At 44.2% G+C, this 13,284-nt stretch overlaps 1 protein-coding gene across 1 annotated transcript; it reads left to right on the top strand.

Moving 5' to 3' along the window:
* Nucleotides 1-4,633: 4,633 nt before the first annotated feature.
* Nucleotides 4,634-13,238, top strand: LOC149329308 (uncharacterized). The gene is made up of 2 exons (XM_089561925.1): nt 4,634-4,765; nt 5,338-13,238. Exons 1-2 carry the CDS (start codon nt 4,684-4,686, stop codon nt 6,060-6,062), a joined length of 807 nt encoding a protein of 268 aa, XP_089418051.1. The 5' UTR covers nt 4,634-4,683; the 3' UTR covers nt 6,063-13,238.
* Nucleotides 13,239-13,284: the final 46 nt, after the last annotated feature.

Genomic DNA, 13,284 nt, shown 5'->3' with positions numbered 1-13,284 from the left:
AATGATTTTGCTGGAATTACAGGGATTTAAATAATAAGGAACATGGGGACCGCCCTCAAAACAAATATTCATTTTGTGAACTCATTTCAAAAATAATTATTTTCATAGGAATGGCATTTGGCTTTGGATAGAGAGGGAATAAAAATAGGCACAAATTTCTTTCTTCTGCTTAGCTCAAAAGTCGTGTAGCTGAAATCATTGGTGTGCAATGGTTGAACAGTTTAGATTAAGCTCTCAGTGGAATTCCCATATCAGTTGGGGTACTAGCAGAACACCTGACCACATAGAGCAATTGAGTAAAGCCTGCAACGTGTGTACTGTTGTTGGACAATTAGTAGTATTAGTAGAATCACATTATTTGGTCACTCAGAGGCTGAATGGCCATGGGGCATTCCTGATGTTAATGGGTCAGATTGGCATATGTTTTAAGGCAGTTATAACATTCCAAATATGTTGCACATTTTTGTAAGAAAGTCTGTGCCGGTGTCAGTAGGACATCGCATGTCCCTTCTTCAAGTAACTTTGTGACACGGAGAACTGAAAAAAAAAAAAAAAACAAGCATCTGGTGCACACCCTTAACAAAGGAGTCCCATTGATTCCGAAATATTATGCTCAATCAAAAATATACATGGCAGAAAATGATCCCTTTAGTTTTGGTGCAAAATTTGGTGGATCGACCCCATCCTGTTTTTCAGAGATCAAAGCAAGATCACCTCTCGGGTGATGGTCATTGTGAAGAACTTAATGTGCGACATTGCCTGTCAGCACGAAATGCAATTGTGCTGGTACTTGTGTGATTGTTCTGTTATGTGGACGAAATGATTTTTTTCATTTATACAGTATTTAATTTTTCAATCGAAGCAGAAACAATAGTGATGAAAACTGCATGCTTTGGAACTTGTAGCATTTCGTGCCTCTGGGTATGGCACATCAATCTTTTTCCTGATTCTTGTGCTGTATGGCCTCAAATATGCGATCGGTTGCTTACGTAATTCGATGCAACTCCACCACTCTGCTCTCCTGGTTGGGGCTTTGTGAAGACTGTAGCTCTGCAAAACTTGTGCTGTATAGTGTGGTGAATTTTATATTCTGTTGTACTTGCCGCTGTTTACTGGTTTATGGGCGCCCTCTTGGCTTTGGTGAAGAGTGCAGTATGATTCCTTGTTGTCGGTCACAAGTGACTGACCTCATTTTGTCATTTCATATTGCATTTCTGACTCTGTCCAAACTGTATTTATTGCTGTGTTCATTTAGCCTGCATTCTGACATCGTTCATTTTGGCTGTATGGAGTGTGCTGTGACAATGTTTATTTTATTTTTTTGACAATACTGAATGTTGATCTGCACGCATGGAAGTAATCGTGTATGGATTTCATTTCATGATGGTGGTACAAGCTTTTTTTTTGCTTTAAGGTGGAAATTGTTTTGTTCTACTGTCACGGCTTGACGTACAGGCCGGCGGCGAGAACGGGTGAAGACAGGGAGCACAGAAAAACAGGGAGGTCCACCAGCAGCAACGTCGTCGTCGGCGCGCGGCAAAACACTCCTCGTCTTTATCTTCCACTCGCGACACTTCCTCCCTCTATAAAGAAGCATCGTCCCGATGCTAACACGAAAACAAAGGCACAGGGCGGAAAGCCGCACACGCGCACAAAAACTCCTGCTGGCCAGTGTAGAAGGAGGTGGGAAAATCAGTTCGGGGCAGAGGATCATCGCGCGTAATACGGCTTAAGCCGCACTACGTGCACAATGTCAGGGCGGCAGCACCTCGTAGTTAAGTTCACCGATGCGGCGAAGAACTGTATACGGGCCAAAGTACCGCTTTATGAGTTTGTCGGAGAGTCCTCGACGGCGTACTGGCGTCCACACCCAGACCTTGTCTCCAGGGTAAAAATGTACGTCGCGTCGACGGAGATCGTACCGACGAGCGTCGGTATGCTGTTGGTGTTGGATGCGGAGTCTCGCGAGTTGCCGAGCTTCTTCCGCGCGCTCGCATACTATTCGGGCACCATCGTCTACGTCGACAGGCGGCTCGTGCGGTAGCATAGCGTCAAGCATCGTGGTGACCTGTCTGCCGTGGACCAGCTGGAAAGGCGTCATACCGGTCGTCTCCTGGACATATGTTAGGGTGGGCTGTCTAAAAGGAAAGTAAAATAATAGAGCCCGGCCCGCACCGCTTAGAGCACAACGGGCTAGCGGTATTATAAGCGAATGTAACGTAGGGCAGTACCGAGTCCCAACTGCGATGGGCGACATCCACGTACATGGCGATCATGTCGGCCATGGTCTTCTTCAGCCGCTCCGTCAGCCCATTCGTTTGCGGATGGTACGCAGTAGTTCGGCGGTGGCTGGTGCAGCTGAGACGGAGGATCTCCTGTGTGAGCTTGGCCAGAAACGCGGCACCCCGGTCAGTGATCAAAACGGCAGGGGCACCGTGACGGAGCACAATGCACTCGATAGCGTTGCCTTTGAGTGGAACGAGGAGCAACAATCAGCATTCCGCCAATTAAAACACTCCCTTGCAACATCCCCCATACTAGGCCATTTTGATCAAGACACCGACACTGAGCTCCACACGGACGCCAGCAACAAAGGACTAGGAGCAGTGCTTGTGCAATTCCAGGATGGCGCTGAGAGGGTTATTGCGTATGCCAGCCGAGCTCTTTCGCAGGCGGAGGGAAATTACTCGACAACTGAAAAAGAGTGCCTCGCTGTCATCTGGGCCATCACCAAATTCCGGCCCTATCTGTACGGTCGCCCTTTTCGTGTCGTCACCGACCACCATTCGCTGTGCTGGCTCGCCAATATTAAGGATCCCGCAGGCCGCCTTGCTCGGTGGAGCCTTCGGCTACAGGAGTACGACGTCACCATCACCTACAAGTCCGGCCGCAAACATCATGATGCTGACTGCTTGTCTCGAGCCCCTGTGGAGCCGGCACCGGGAGGCGAAAATGACGAAGAGGACGGCTTTCTTGGGGCATTGGACACGGCAGATATGGCTGCTCGGCAACGCAGTGATCCTCAGATTGGTCAGCTGATGGCGCACTTGGAAGGCGACAAAGAGCTGCGGTGCCTCGCGTTTTCCAGCGCATGCTGCCGACGTTCAAGATAATGCACGGCGTATTGTACAAGCAGAACTTCGACAGCAGCCCGAGGTCGTGGCTCCTTGTGCCGGAGGACCTGCGCTCCGAGGTCGCCCAAGCTTGCCACGACGATCCTACAGCTGGTCACCTTGGCTACAGCCGGACGCTTTCACGTATTCGAGAACGGTACTACTGGCCGACACTTCTTAAGTACGTGCGTCACTACGTCAGAACTTGTCGAGAGTGTCAAAGGCGCAAAACACTCCTCGTCTTTATCTTCCACTCGCGACACTATTGCGAAGCCTTTTAAAAAAACTTCCCGATGTTTATGTTAGCCTGTGTGCTGTAGGGGTGCTATGCACTATTGCACAATGCAGCGCCAGTTTTACCAGATTTTCTCACCCGCAGTGTCCGTTTTTTAGTTTTGCCCGACCGGTTCCCTTGCATCATAGGATGTCCGTGAAACGATTATAGTGATGCTGTGATTTCTCCTCAAAATAATGCAACAGTTGATGACAGGTCGCACCTTAACTCGCTGTTTCTCGCCACATTCACTTTCCCTGCAACAGCGGCCTAGTCATTCGAGCATGCATCTCGCATGTAGGAGCTGCTGGATTGGATTCCCTGTGCCACTAGGTACCCACCGGTGGTACAATACGCAAGCTTCCCCCCTGGCTTCTGCTGGGGTTAATGCCTGGAAGTGGGTCTTAGACTTCCCCTGGTGTTGATGATGGTCCGTTATACCACGATGCATCATGAGCTCTCACTCTCGTTATTGTCCAATGAACTCACCTGATCAGCACGTTCTCAGGGATGGACTTCTTCTGTGCTGTCCATGGTGTTGGAAAAGCTGGCCACCTTAAACCTTTCAGAGCAGCGCATTGAGAAACTTCCGTCACGGTTGTTTATTCCTTTTTTCGCCCTGATTTCTCGTCCCAAAATTTGAGATGCGGGTGTCACAAAAGTAAATATGGTATGCTCTAACTGCACTCAAGACAGAGTAATGTGCAGTTTCAGATGTGCTTCTACTCGATTAATTGTACTCTTCGAGACGATAGAGGCAGAACATGATGTTGAGCACACTGGCAACATTCGTGGGCAGCTGTGTCCTGGGTGTGTTTACCAGTAGCCATGCTCTGAAAGTTTTTTTCCTACAAGTTTTTTTCCTGAAAGTTTTTTTCCTGCAGTACAACAGGTGTAAAAGGTTTATTAAGAGATGAGTGCTCTGTCATTGTGTCGTGTTATTAAAAATAACTGACACTCATTATTTCTTAGGCCTGTGTAGGCAGACATTTACTGCTCTTCTCTTGAAGCCAGGAATTGTGCAAGTTCATTCGTTGATGTAATGGTTGTTGGCTTTGTTCCAGTAAGCCTATAAATTTGTAGGCAGGTATCAGTTTTTCATGAGTGTAGGCACAGTATTCATTTGCATGGAGAATTAAATGTCGGGAATGTTTGCTTTGGATCTCGCTTCTTTTCAGGCTCGCCCTACTGTATTTACACAACCTGAAAAAGTTGTTTTACGAGTGTGTATTCCATATTCACCGCCTCATGCAGATAACACCGTGTGAGCGTTTGCACTCGTAATCTTTTGTGTTAATGGATACAATCTGGTTTTCACATGCAGGTTTGAGCTCCGGGGACCACAAACATGGCGTACTGTCATGGCAGAACTCACCAGGTTAGAATCTGCAGTTTTTCTCCCTATATGCTTTCGTGAAGGTTGTCTTTCAAAAAGTAGTTTGTAGGGTATGGAAGCTGTAGTTTAATGAACTGTGGTGGATGATGATGATATGGGCCTTCGATATTCTGGAAAGTTGTTTTCTGTGCTATGTCAACTATACTCATCGAACTAGAACCGATATGTGTTCTGTTCATTGCAGCAAGAAATTGTACTGGACACCAAAGCCTCGTAAGGCTTTTTAGCCTTTAGCCTTTTCCTCCTATTAGACACGGTCTGAGGAGCAAATAAAAGGGAAAAAAAAATGGCATTGTGCATGGGGCTAAGCATAGCTGACTGCCACTTGTTTTGCTATGAAGCCCACCTGTGACTGTAAAGACATCTTGACTGCAGAGACATCTTGTTTCAGGCCTGAGTTCTCTTTTGCAGATCTGTTAAATAAAAGTTTCGATAGACATATGCAGCTTTTGATGAGTGTGTCCCCTGCATTAAACTTTTCTTTCTAATTCTTGGTGAATTGTGGATTGTTGCTTCAGGCATTTTATTTGAAGTACTCTGCCTGTGCAACACAGGTTCAGTCGTCACACAGAGCGACCATGGCACACCTCCTGTGCAAGATTCAACCAGTGAAAAGCACCCTGTGGGCCACTGCATGGAATCTGCTCCTTCTGGCATGGATAATGACCGGGGTAATCGCACAGGAAATAAGGTTTACAAATGCACCCACTGCAGCAAGGGATTCAGCGCAAGATCCCATCTAGTGGAGCATCTCAGAGTCCATACAGGTGACCGGCCATACTATTGTAAGGACTGTGGAAATAGCTTTACACGAAAGGCCCATCTAGATAGACACCAGCGCACTCACACAGGCGAGCGACCTTACCATTGTGACGATTGTGGTCGCAGCTTTGCAATGAAGGCCCATCTGGAGGGACACCAGCGCACTCATACAGGTGAACGTCCTTACCATTGCGACCACTGTGGTAGCAGCTTTGCACAAAAGTTCACCCTACGGCAACACCAGCGCACTCATACAGGTGAGCGTCCTTACCGTTGTGACCACTGTGGTAGTAGCTTTGCAAAGCAGAACACCCTAGAGCAACACCAGCGCACTCATACAGGTGAGCGTCCTTACCGTTGCGACCACTGTGGTAGCAGCTTTGCACGGAGGAGTCACCTGCTGAAGCATATCCGAACCCACACGGGTGAAAAGCCGTTTCAGTGCCAGCTGTGCCCCATGGCTTTTGCGGGACATTCAGATTTTGCAAGGCATATTGGATCCCACAAGGGCGAATAGCCCTACCAATGTGACTTGTGCCAAAAGAGTTTCAAAGAGCGCCATTATTTGAAACTGCACAAAAAAGCGATTCACAAAGAATAGCAGTGGTTTGTGATGTCCTTAGTCAAAATGTTTTTCTGGCTACCATTTTTTATGCAAGCTAACGAGATTATAGCTTAATGCCCTATGAAAGGTGCTGGTAGCTAACTGCATCATTAAATACCTTTGTAAGTTTTGTTCATTATGAGGGAGTTTTCAGAAAACAACGTTTGCTGTTCCCTTAGGCTACACATTCCCGCTAAGTACTTCCGGAACACGGAGAGTCAGCATGCTGTGCTCTTAAGCGTGCATGGATAGAAATGAACTCACTGTCATACCTGTATGGCATCACTTCTTGCTGGAGAGTGCCTTTCGAAAACTGATATCCAATGTTTATCGCTGCTGGCAGTTGTCAGGCTGCCTCAGTGAAGAAATTTTGTGGTGCAAAAATGCACAAAACAATTATTTTTAATCCTGAAGCCTGAGTGAGCTAATTTTTGTGACAATCGGTATAAATTCAATCATTTATCTCACTGAACCTGTAAATGTGTGTATGACAACCGAGGAAAACTTGTTCTTATGTAAATCTTTGTGTATTTATTCCAGCAGTGTTAGTGGCAGGAATGAGTGAAGACAAGTCGCTGTCCAGCCTCAAATTGATGTGTTTTGTGTTAGTTTGGTGGTTTGAAGAGTTCTCTGTTGTTTGGAGTAAGGACTAACAAAAGATTTCACTATCACCTGCTTTACCATTACACAGAGCACTGTCTCTACTGGATATAAATGGTATAATATTTGTGGAGCATTGTGTCGGCACCATTTGTAATCTTTTTTCGTTGTCAGAATTTCAGCTGTTTGTGACCATTTGACGTTGTGGTAGCTTCTCTGTTGTTTTGGTGTTACTTGAAAAAGCTTTCTCTATTTACACAAGGTGTTCATGATAACACGTTGCAAGGGTCATGGCTGCTGAAACAGAATACTGTGATTAGTGCCTACGAAAAACACTGTAATCTTGTAATGTATTGTAAACCTCGTAATTTGGGTCCATTGTGTTGAATTTCATAGTGCACAAGTAGTATTTTATAGCAGTTTTCATTATAAAATGTTGTATAGCTGGCTGTTTGTAAAACTCAGTTGCTTGACGTATTGTGCATTAAAATTCAAAAGCAGTGCAGTTCTTCAAAAAGCTGCTGTTTGCTTTTTTTTTTATTGTTATACTTTGAGCATCCTTAGACATCATGTTGCCTTGCATCCAGGAAGGAATTGCTATCACTTACAGATGACAGCACTAGTAGGAGCACTAACTTATAGATTGCAGCAGTAAAGAATACCGCAAACACAGGTAGTGTGTTTTCAGAAGCTTCTCCAAGTTTTTGTCTCGTACTACAAACGGGTCATATCTTGAAAGAAGCCAGACACAATATTGGATGGTAATGAGTTGGATTACCAGATGAGATTAGGAAGTTTTTTGGGATGAGGTTGCTCGATCTGTGAGGAAGAGCACAGAGTGTATTTGGGGTGAGCGAGAGAGACTTTGTTGTGCAGTGGATATAGTTCGATGCACAGAATTGAAGAGAAAGTGTTTGTCAGTAATTATGCCAGTCGCCTTGTTTCCATGAAGCCACACTGAAGCCGCCATTGCAGCAGAGTGGAACACTGCAATTTCTTCACAGATCTTTGACCGTACAAGCTCCACGCTAGGAGCGTCCCTTCCGACACGCTTAATTTATTCTTTTTCTTTTTCTTCCGAGCGCAAAGTACAAAGAAGAGCCTCATAACAGCCCCTATTGGACAGTTCAAACTGGCTGGAGGAAATGGACAATGAAAGGGCCTGTCTGCCTCCGCTTGGACTCCAGGAACCACTGGGCACTGGTTTGTCAGTCTATGCACATCCCCCTTGCGCATGGCTTAATCTACGATCCTTCTGATGACGAAGGCTCCACTTCATAAAAAAAGTGGCTGTGGTGCATCACTGTATGCAACAGTGAATGGGAAAAGCAGAATGCTGAGAATTGGGGTATGAATGCAGACTATGCTGAGAGATTAGGTCAGTGTTTCAGCCCCATAGTTATGTGCTGCAGTCAGCTTGTGCGTGAAGAACAGTCATAAAAGAACAGTGGAAGAAAAGAAGGAACCCAAGACGCTTCGCACTATCAAGCCAGCGATACGTGCTGTTTCAGGAGCATCATCCATCCTGCAAATGTTGCTTTCAAAACTTTAGTCGCATCAAATAGAGAGAAAAGACTCATAGGGGAGGTATGGGAAACTCCCAGCTCATCTTAAAAAGATGTGAGAAAGACTAGATGCTTCAGCAGAAAAAATTTGTGCTTTGAAACCACGAAGGGTTGAATGCATCAGGGGGAGTGCATACTCATGAGTAGAGACCGGATTTTAGGCAAATGCCTATTTTTTTTAACGCTTCGTAGGCGCACCGTTTTTACATATGAGCACGAATTAGGTGTTGACAATATGTTTAATACTATTTTTATAGTGCCTATAAGTGCCTATTTTGTGTGTCAGTGCCTATAAATGCCTATTTCCGATGTCGGTGCCTAAAAATGCCCTATTTTACAGAAAAGGGGCCTGAAATACCCTGTAGTTTTGCTTGCTGATTATGTTTGCTTTCGAATCCATTTCAGTTTTGAGTTGAACACACACGTGGCAACATTAGATGACCTCTTCAGTTGGCTGTGGTGAACACTGCACCTACGCCGGCTACGCACACAATACCAACCACGTCAGCCGAAAATGTCGAAGCAACCTTTTTCCTATTTTCTGTCATTTTATTGTGGCAGCTTGTTGATGACTTTGGCTGTTAAAGTGGTAGTTGACCAGATGGCACCACATTTCGGAAAGTATACAGAGTAAGTTATAGTTTCGTCCAAAGAATTCCCAGTTGGTTCCAAATGAAACCAACTGTAAAATGTTCCATAAACCTGGTGGAAACAGTTTAACTGATTAAAATTTCCACCTGGGTAACCTGCCTTATTTTCGCTTCTGGTGCCCCAGCCGCATGCCGTCTTCATCAAATGGCATTTGGCGGTAATCTTGTTGGAGCAGGCCACACTAGACAGCTGGCAATCGTGCGTGCATACGAAAACGCATTCGTGCACTCAAACCATAGAGTAAATGACTCAAACAATGTTACTACCAACATTGGACTAATTGAGAATGTGCAGCAACGAATCGCTGCTCTTCAACACGGAGAAGTTGCCGAGAAAATCCGCGCAAAGTTGCAGTCCGTCTTGGACAAAAACGAGGAGTTCTCAGTCCTCAAGCAAATTTCAGGAGTTCTTACCGGTGAACATTCTATGATACCGAGCAGTGTAAAGCCATCAAATGTTCCTAATACAAGCACGCTCCTGTAACATCCGTTGATGTTGAGCGTTCCTTTTCTTCATACAAGCTTGTTCTTACTGATAAGAGGCATAAATTTGAGTCCATCAACCTGGAGATGGTGCTTGTCTGCTACTGCTTCTATAGCTTTAACAGTGATTTCTAGATGGATGATGTTTATTATACCATGGATCCTCGTGGATGTAGTAGGCCCGTGCAGAACTATGATTCTTTTCGGCATATTCCGCATCAAGCAGTACTGTGTGCAACATTTTCTAGCACTTCGTATTTATGGTTTCCAGACCCTTCTAATGGCAAGCAGCATTTGATAGTCGCGTGGCTCCAGACACGTGAAGCGACAAACTATAAAACACTGTTTACACAAATGACAACATATTTATTAATGTTGAAGCATCGTGTATGCCTGCAATATATGTTCAATTTCTGTGTGACCAAAGACTGAACTTATTTGTCAGATGCTTTGAATTGACAATGTTTCTATCAATTTCTAAATACATGGCCTCCTGTTAAGGTGTTTATTGTTTCTACTTTTGTACACAACAAGCGAATTGTTTGTTTCGAGGTATTCCAAAGTGTTTTAAAAGGGTTGGTAACAGTTCCTTTTGCTCTGCTGAAGCATGTGTATTGTACGAAAAGTTGCGCGACAGCCATAAAAAAAAACTGCTTCGAATGTTCGCACCTTGCTTAAGGTCCCAAATCATTCCTGCTGTGTTTTTGTTTTATTTTACGGCAGATATTGTGCGCTGAAGTTCAGAACTGTGTGCACTTTTGATAAAATTTAGAGTGCCTTTTTTTCTCCGTTAGCTGTCTAAATTCCAATTTTAGCCGCCTATTTATGGCGCCTAAAACGTGCTTTTTAGTGCCTAAAAATCCGGCCTCTACTCATGAGTATACGCTTCATATATACCTGCAGGTGATGTGATGGCTCAAGAGTGGTGGCTGTTTGAGTTTAATTTTAGCAGGAAAACTAAACGGCATCCTTGAGGAACCGCACAAGTTGTCCACCTACCAAGCCATGCAGTCGCTTGCTTCACCGACTGGCAGTGGTGCACTGCTCTGTGTTTTGGCTGCTAGGACAGCCTTTCTGGAAGCTGTACGTGAGAGCGTAACCAGTTTTTCATCAGTTATAGAAAATCCAGGCCTGTGCCGATGTTCTGAATTGCTGTTTAAAGAACGCAGGCCATAATGCTATCTTGTACATATTTCACTTTACCGTACATTAACACATTTTCAGAAAAAAATAAATGGCTAATGAACATATATTACAAGAAAGTTTAGGAAACTAAAAATGCGATGAATATGCAGCATTTTATGCCAATGATTCGAAATCAGAATGCTACCTTGACAGTGCCATAGTATAAAACAATTGAGAAAGAACATTACTACTGCCTCAGAGAGCACCCATCATCATTGCAGTGTGTTACGCCCTCTCTGAGACTATAAAAAATAATAAATGATAATATTGTGAACAGCATCATTTCACCTGACTCTCTAAGCATACTCACGTGCCTGACTTCACCATACAAATGCAGTTACACCACAAATCGGCGACATCATGCACAACGTAACAACAGCCGTTTGCAGAGTTCTGAGCAACTTCGGAATCAGTGGCAATTAGAAAGCAGATGAAGTTGCTGCACAAGCTCGGCAAGAATAAATCAAGAGTGAACATTCCCTACAAATGGCACTCTATAAGCTCTATACTTTATAAGCTTTCAACCACAATCGTTGAAATCATTAGCTTATGTAACATTTGTACTGCCGAGACTAGAGTGTGCATGAGTAATTGGGACCCTAATCTTAATTGAAGAATGCACTGGAAGCAATGCAAAACCACGCCGCTTTAGGTCCATCTTCTATGCTTGTTCTTATCGTGAAAATGTCGCCAAACTAAAATGCAGTGCTCATCTCACAAATTTAACTAAATGATGTCACATCACAAGACTGTGTCGTTGTCATGAATTCTGTTATGATATAGTGCACAAGGCTTATCATCCCTGCCTACCACACCTCCTGGCACACGAAACATGGAAACACCACCTATCCTCCACCTGCCCGCACATCTGCAAACCTGTCTTCATTTTTTGTACGCACTGCGAAAGGCGTGAGATGACTTGCCTGGCCACATCGTGCTCCACACTGACCCCATCATTATTCAGATCGTCAACTGAAGCACAGTTATGCTCTATAACGCACTCATGTGATGTTATACCTCTTCAAAGGGTCTTTGAGGTAGTAAGAAACAAATAAATAAAAAAATCTAAATGAAATATTGATGTAATCTTAAGATACACCTGGTAAAAGCTATTATAGTTGGATGGAATTCATGGTGATTCCTAAAATGATTCAGTCAAATCATATATATATACATAGGGAACAAATAGGTGTAAAGATCTGTCAAGTAAGTGCTGAGGTGAAATAAGACCCATTTCATTTTTACTTAAAGGCTTTGATCACAGAAAGAGAGAGAGCAAGGATTAAAACTTTCATGCAGGACTTTGGTCATATGATTACTTAAATGGGCATCACACAGCTGAACTGGTCTGATTAAATGGAAGTAAAAATAATTTGCATATTGAAGTTTTCTTGTTGAAAGCTCTTGGCGTTTGCTATCAAAGTTGCTCAATCAAGCAAGAAGACTGCGTAAAGCATATATCGAAGATAGCATAAGATTGCATTTGATGACATTTTCCCATCGAATGCAGTCTTGACTGAAGGAGAGACTGCACGAAACACATCTTCGGAGTATACAAACGAGACCAGGTGTCATTTAAAAAGACTGCAGGTTGACTAAGAAATATTACACTGGAAGTGTGAAAAGGTGAGTCGCACAAATTTAAAAAAGGTTTGGACTGTTAAAAGGCGAAACCTAGCTTATAAAAGTGGAAATCGCGCCTCAAGGTGCAGGACAACATTACCGTATTTTCCGGTGTATAACACGCACCCTTGTATAAGACGCACCTGCCTTATATGCAGCTGTCACTGAAAAAGTTCGTATATAAGACGCACCCCAGTTTTACCCAGTTAGGCTAGTGAGGCTTAATTAAACACGCTTGCGCGACTATCGCGAAATGCACCGTACCTGTGAGCAATTCTTAAGCAACGCTAAGTGATCGAAAATGGCAACCACTCACGCCATACCCGTCCACGTTTTAGCAAAAAAGAAAGAAAAAATGATACAGCTCCCCATATGTCCATAACAACATTTTATTTCTACTTGAAACCTTCGAAGTCTTCATCTTCAGATGCGCTATCAAAAGGTTCACCCATTTCTGGAAGCAACTCGGCTGAAACATGCACTACGTACACGGAGCAAAAAGAGTTGCAAAGGGTGACTAAAAAAGAACGCCGGCTTGTCTTGACAATGGCGAGAAGGGCGATTGTCACCATCTTTTGAGCTTCTCATTACTTTTTCTTGGGGACTCCGAAACAGCCGCGCGTTTGTGATCCCGGAAGTCGTCATCCCCGCCGTTTCATGATAAAGATCACCTAGAATGTCGCGCACGGCGGTCCCGGTATTGAAGTATTAACCGTGTTACAACCGCGTTATTGGTAGTGATATTTTTTAGGTGAAAAAAGCTTGAGCATGAACCGGAGTAATCGATGAACTCGCAAAAAAGATAAAAAATTCACATATAAGACGCACCCTTGTATATGACGCGCCAGCAAGATTTTCGAAAAAACGCCGCGTCTTATACACCGGAAAATACGGTAGCTACATATTTTGGAAGTCAGAAACAGAGGCGCAACGCCTCGCGCTCCAAGAGCACACCTAATGATGATGATGATGATGTCCTCGGGCTGAATGGCACATACCCACGGCGGGGGATTGGCCAGGGTGCATAGC

Source organism: Amblyomma mixtum, chromosome 9 (genome assembly GCF_055824585.1).
Source record: "Amblyomma mixtum isolate Tamu chromosome 9, ASM5582458v1, whole genome shotgun sequence".
NCBI classification, from domain to species: domain Eukaryota; kingdom Metazoa; phylum Arthropoda; class Arachnida; order Ixodida; family Ixodidae; genus Amblyomma; species Amblyomma mixtum.
Note: the sequence above shows the minus strand (reverse complement) of the source record. Positions and strands in the feature narration are given on the sequence as shown.

Bases quoted from the DNA above. Each gene is read 5' to 3' on its own strand.
- LOC149329308 (XM_089561925.1), top strand. From the start codon at position 4,684: ATGGATACAATCTGGTTTTCACATGCAGGTTTGAGCTCCGGGGACCAC. The intron at 4,766-5,337 runs GTTAGAATCTGC...TGTGCAACACAG, and splicing joins GTCATGGCAGAACTCACCAG to GTTCAGTCGTCACACAGAGC.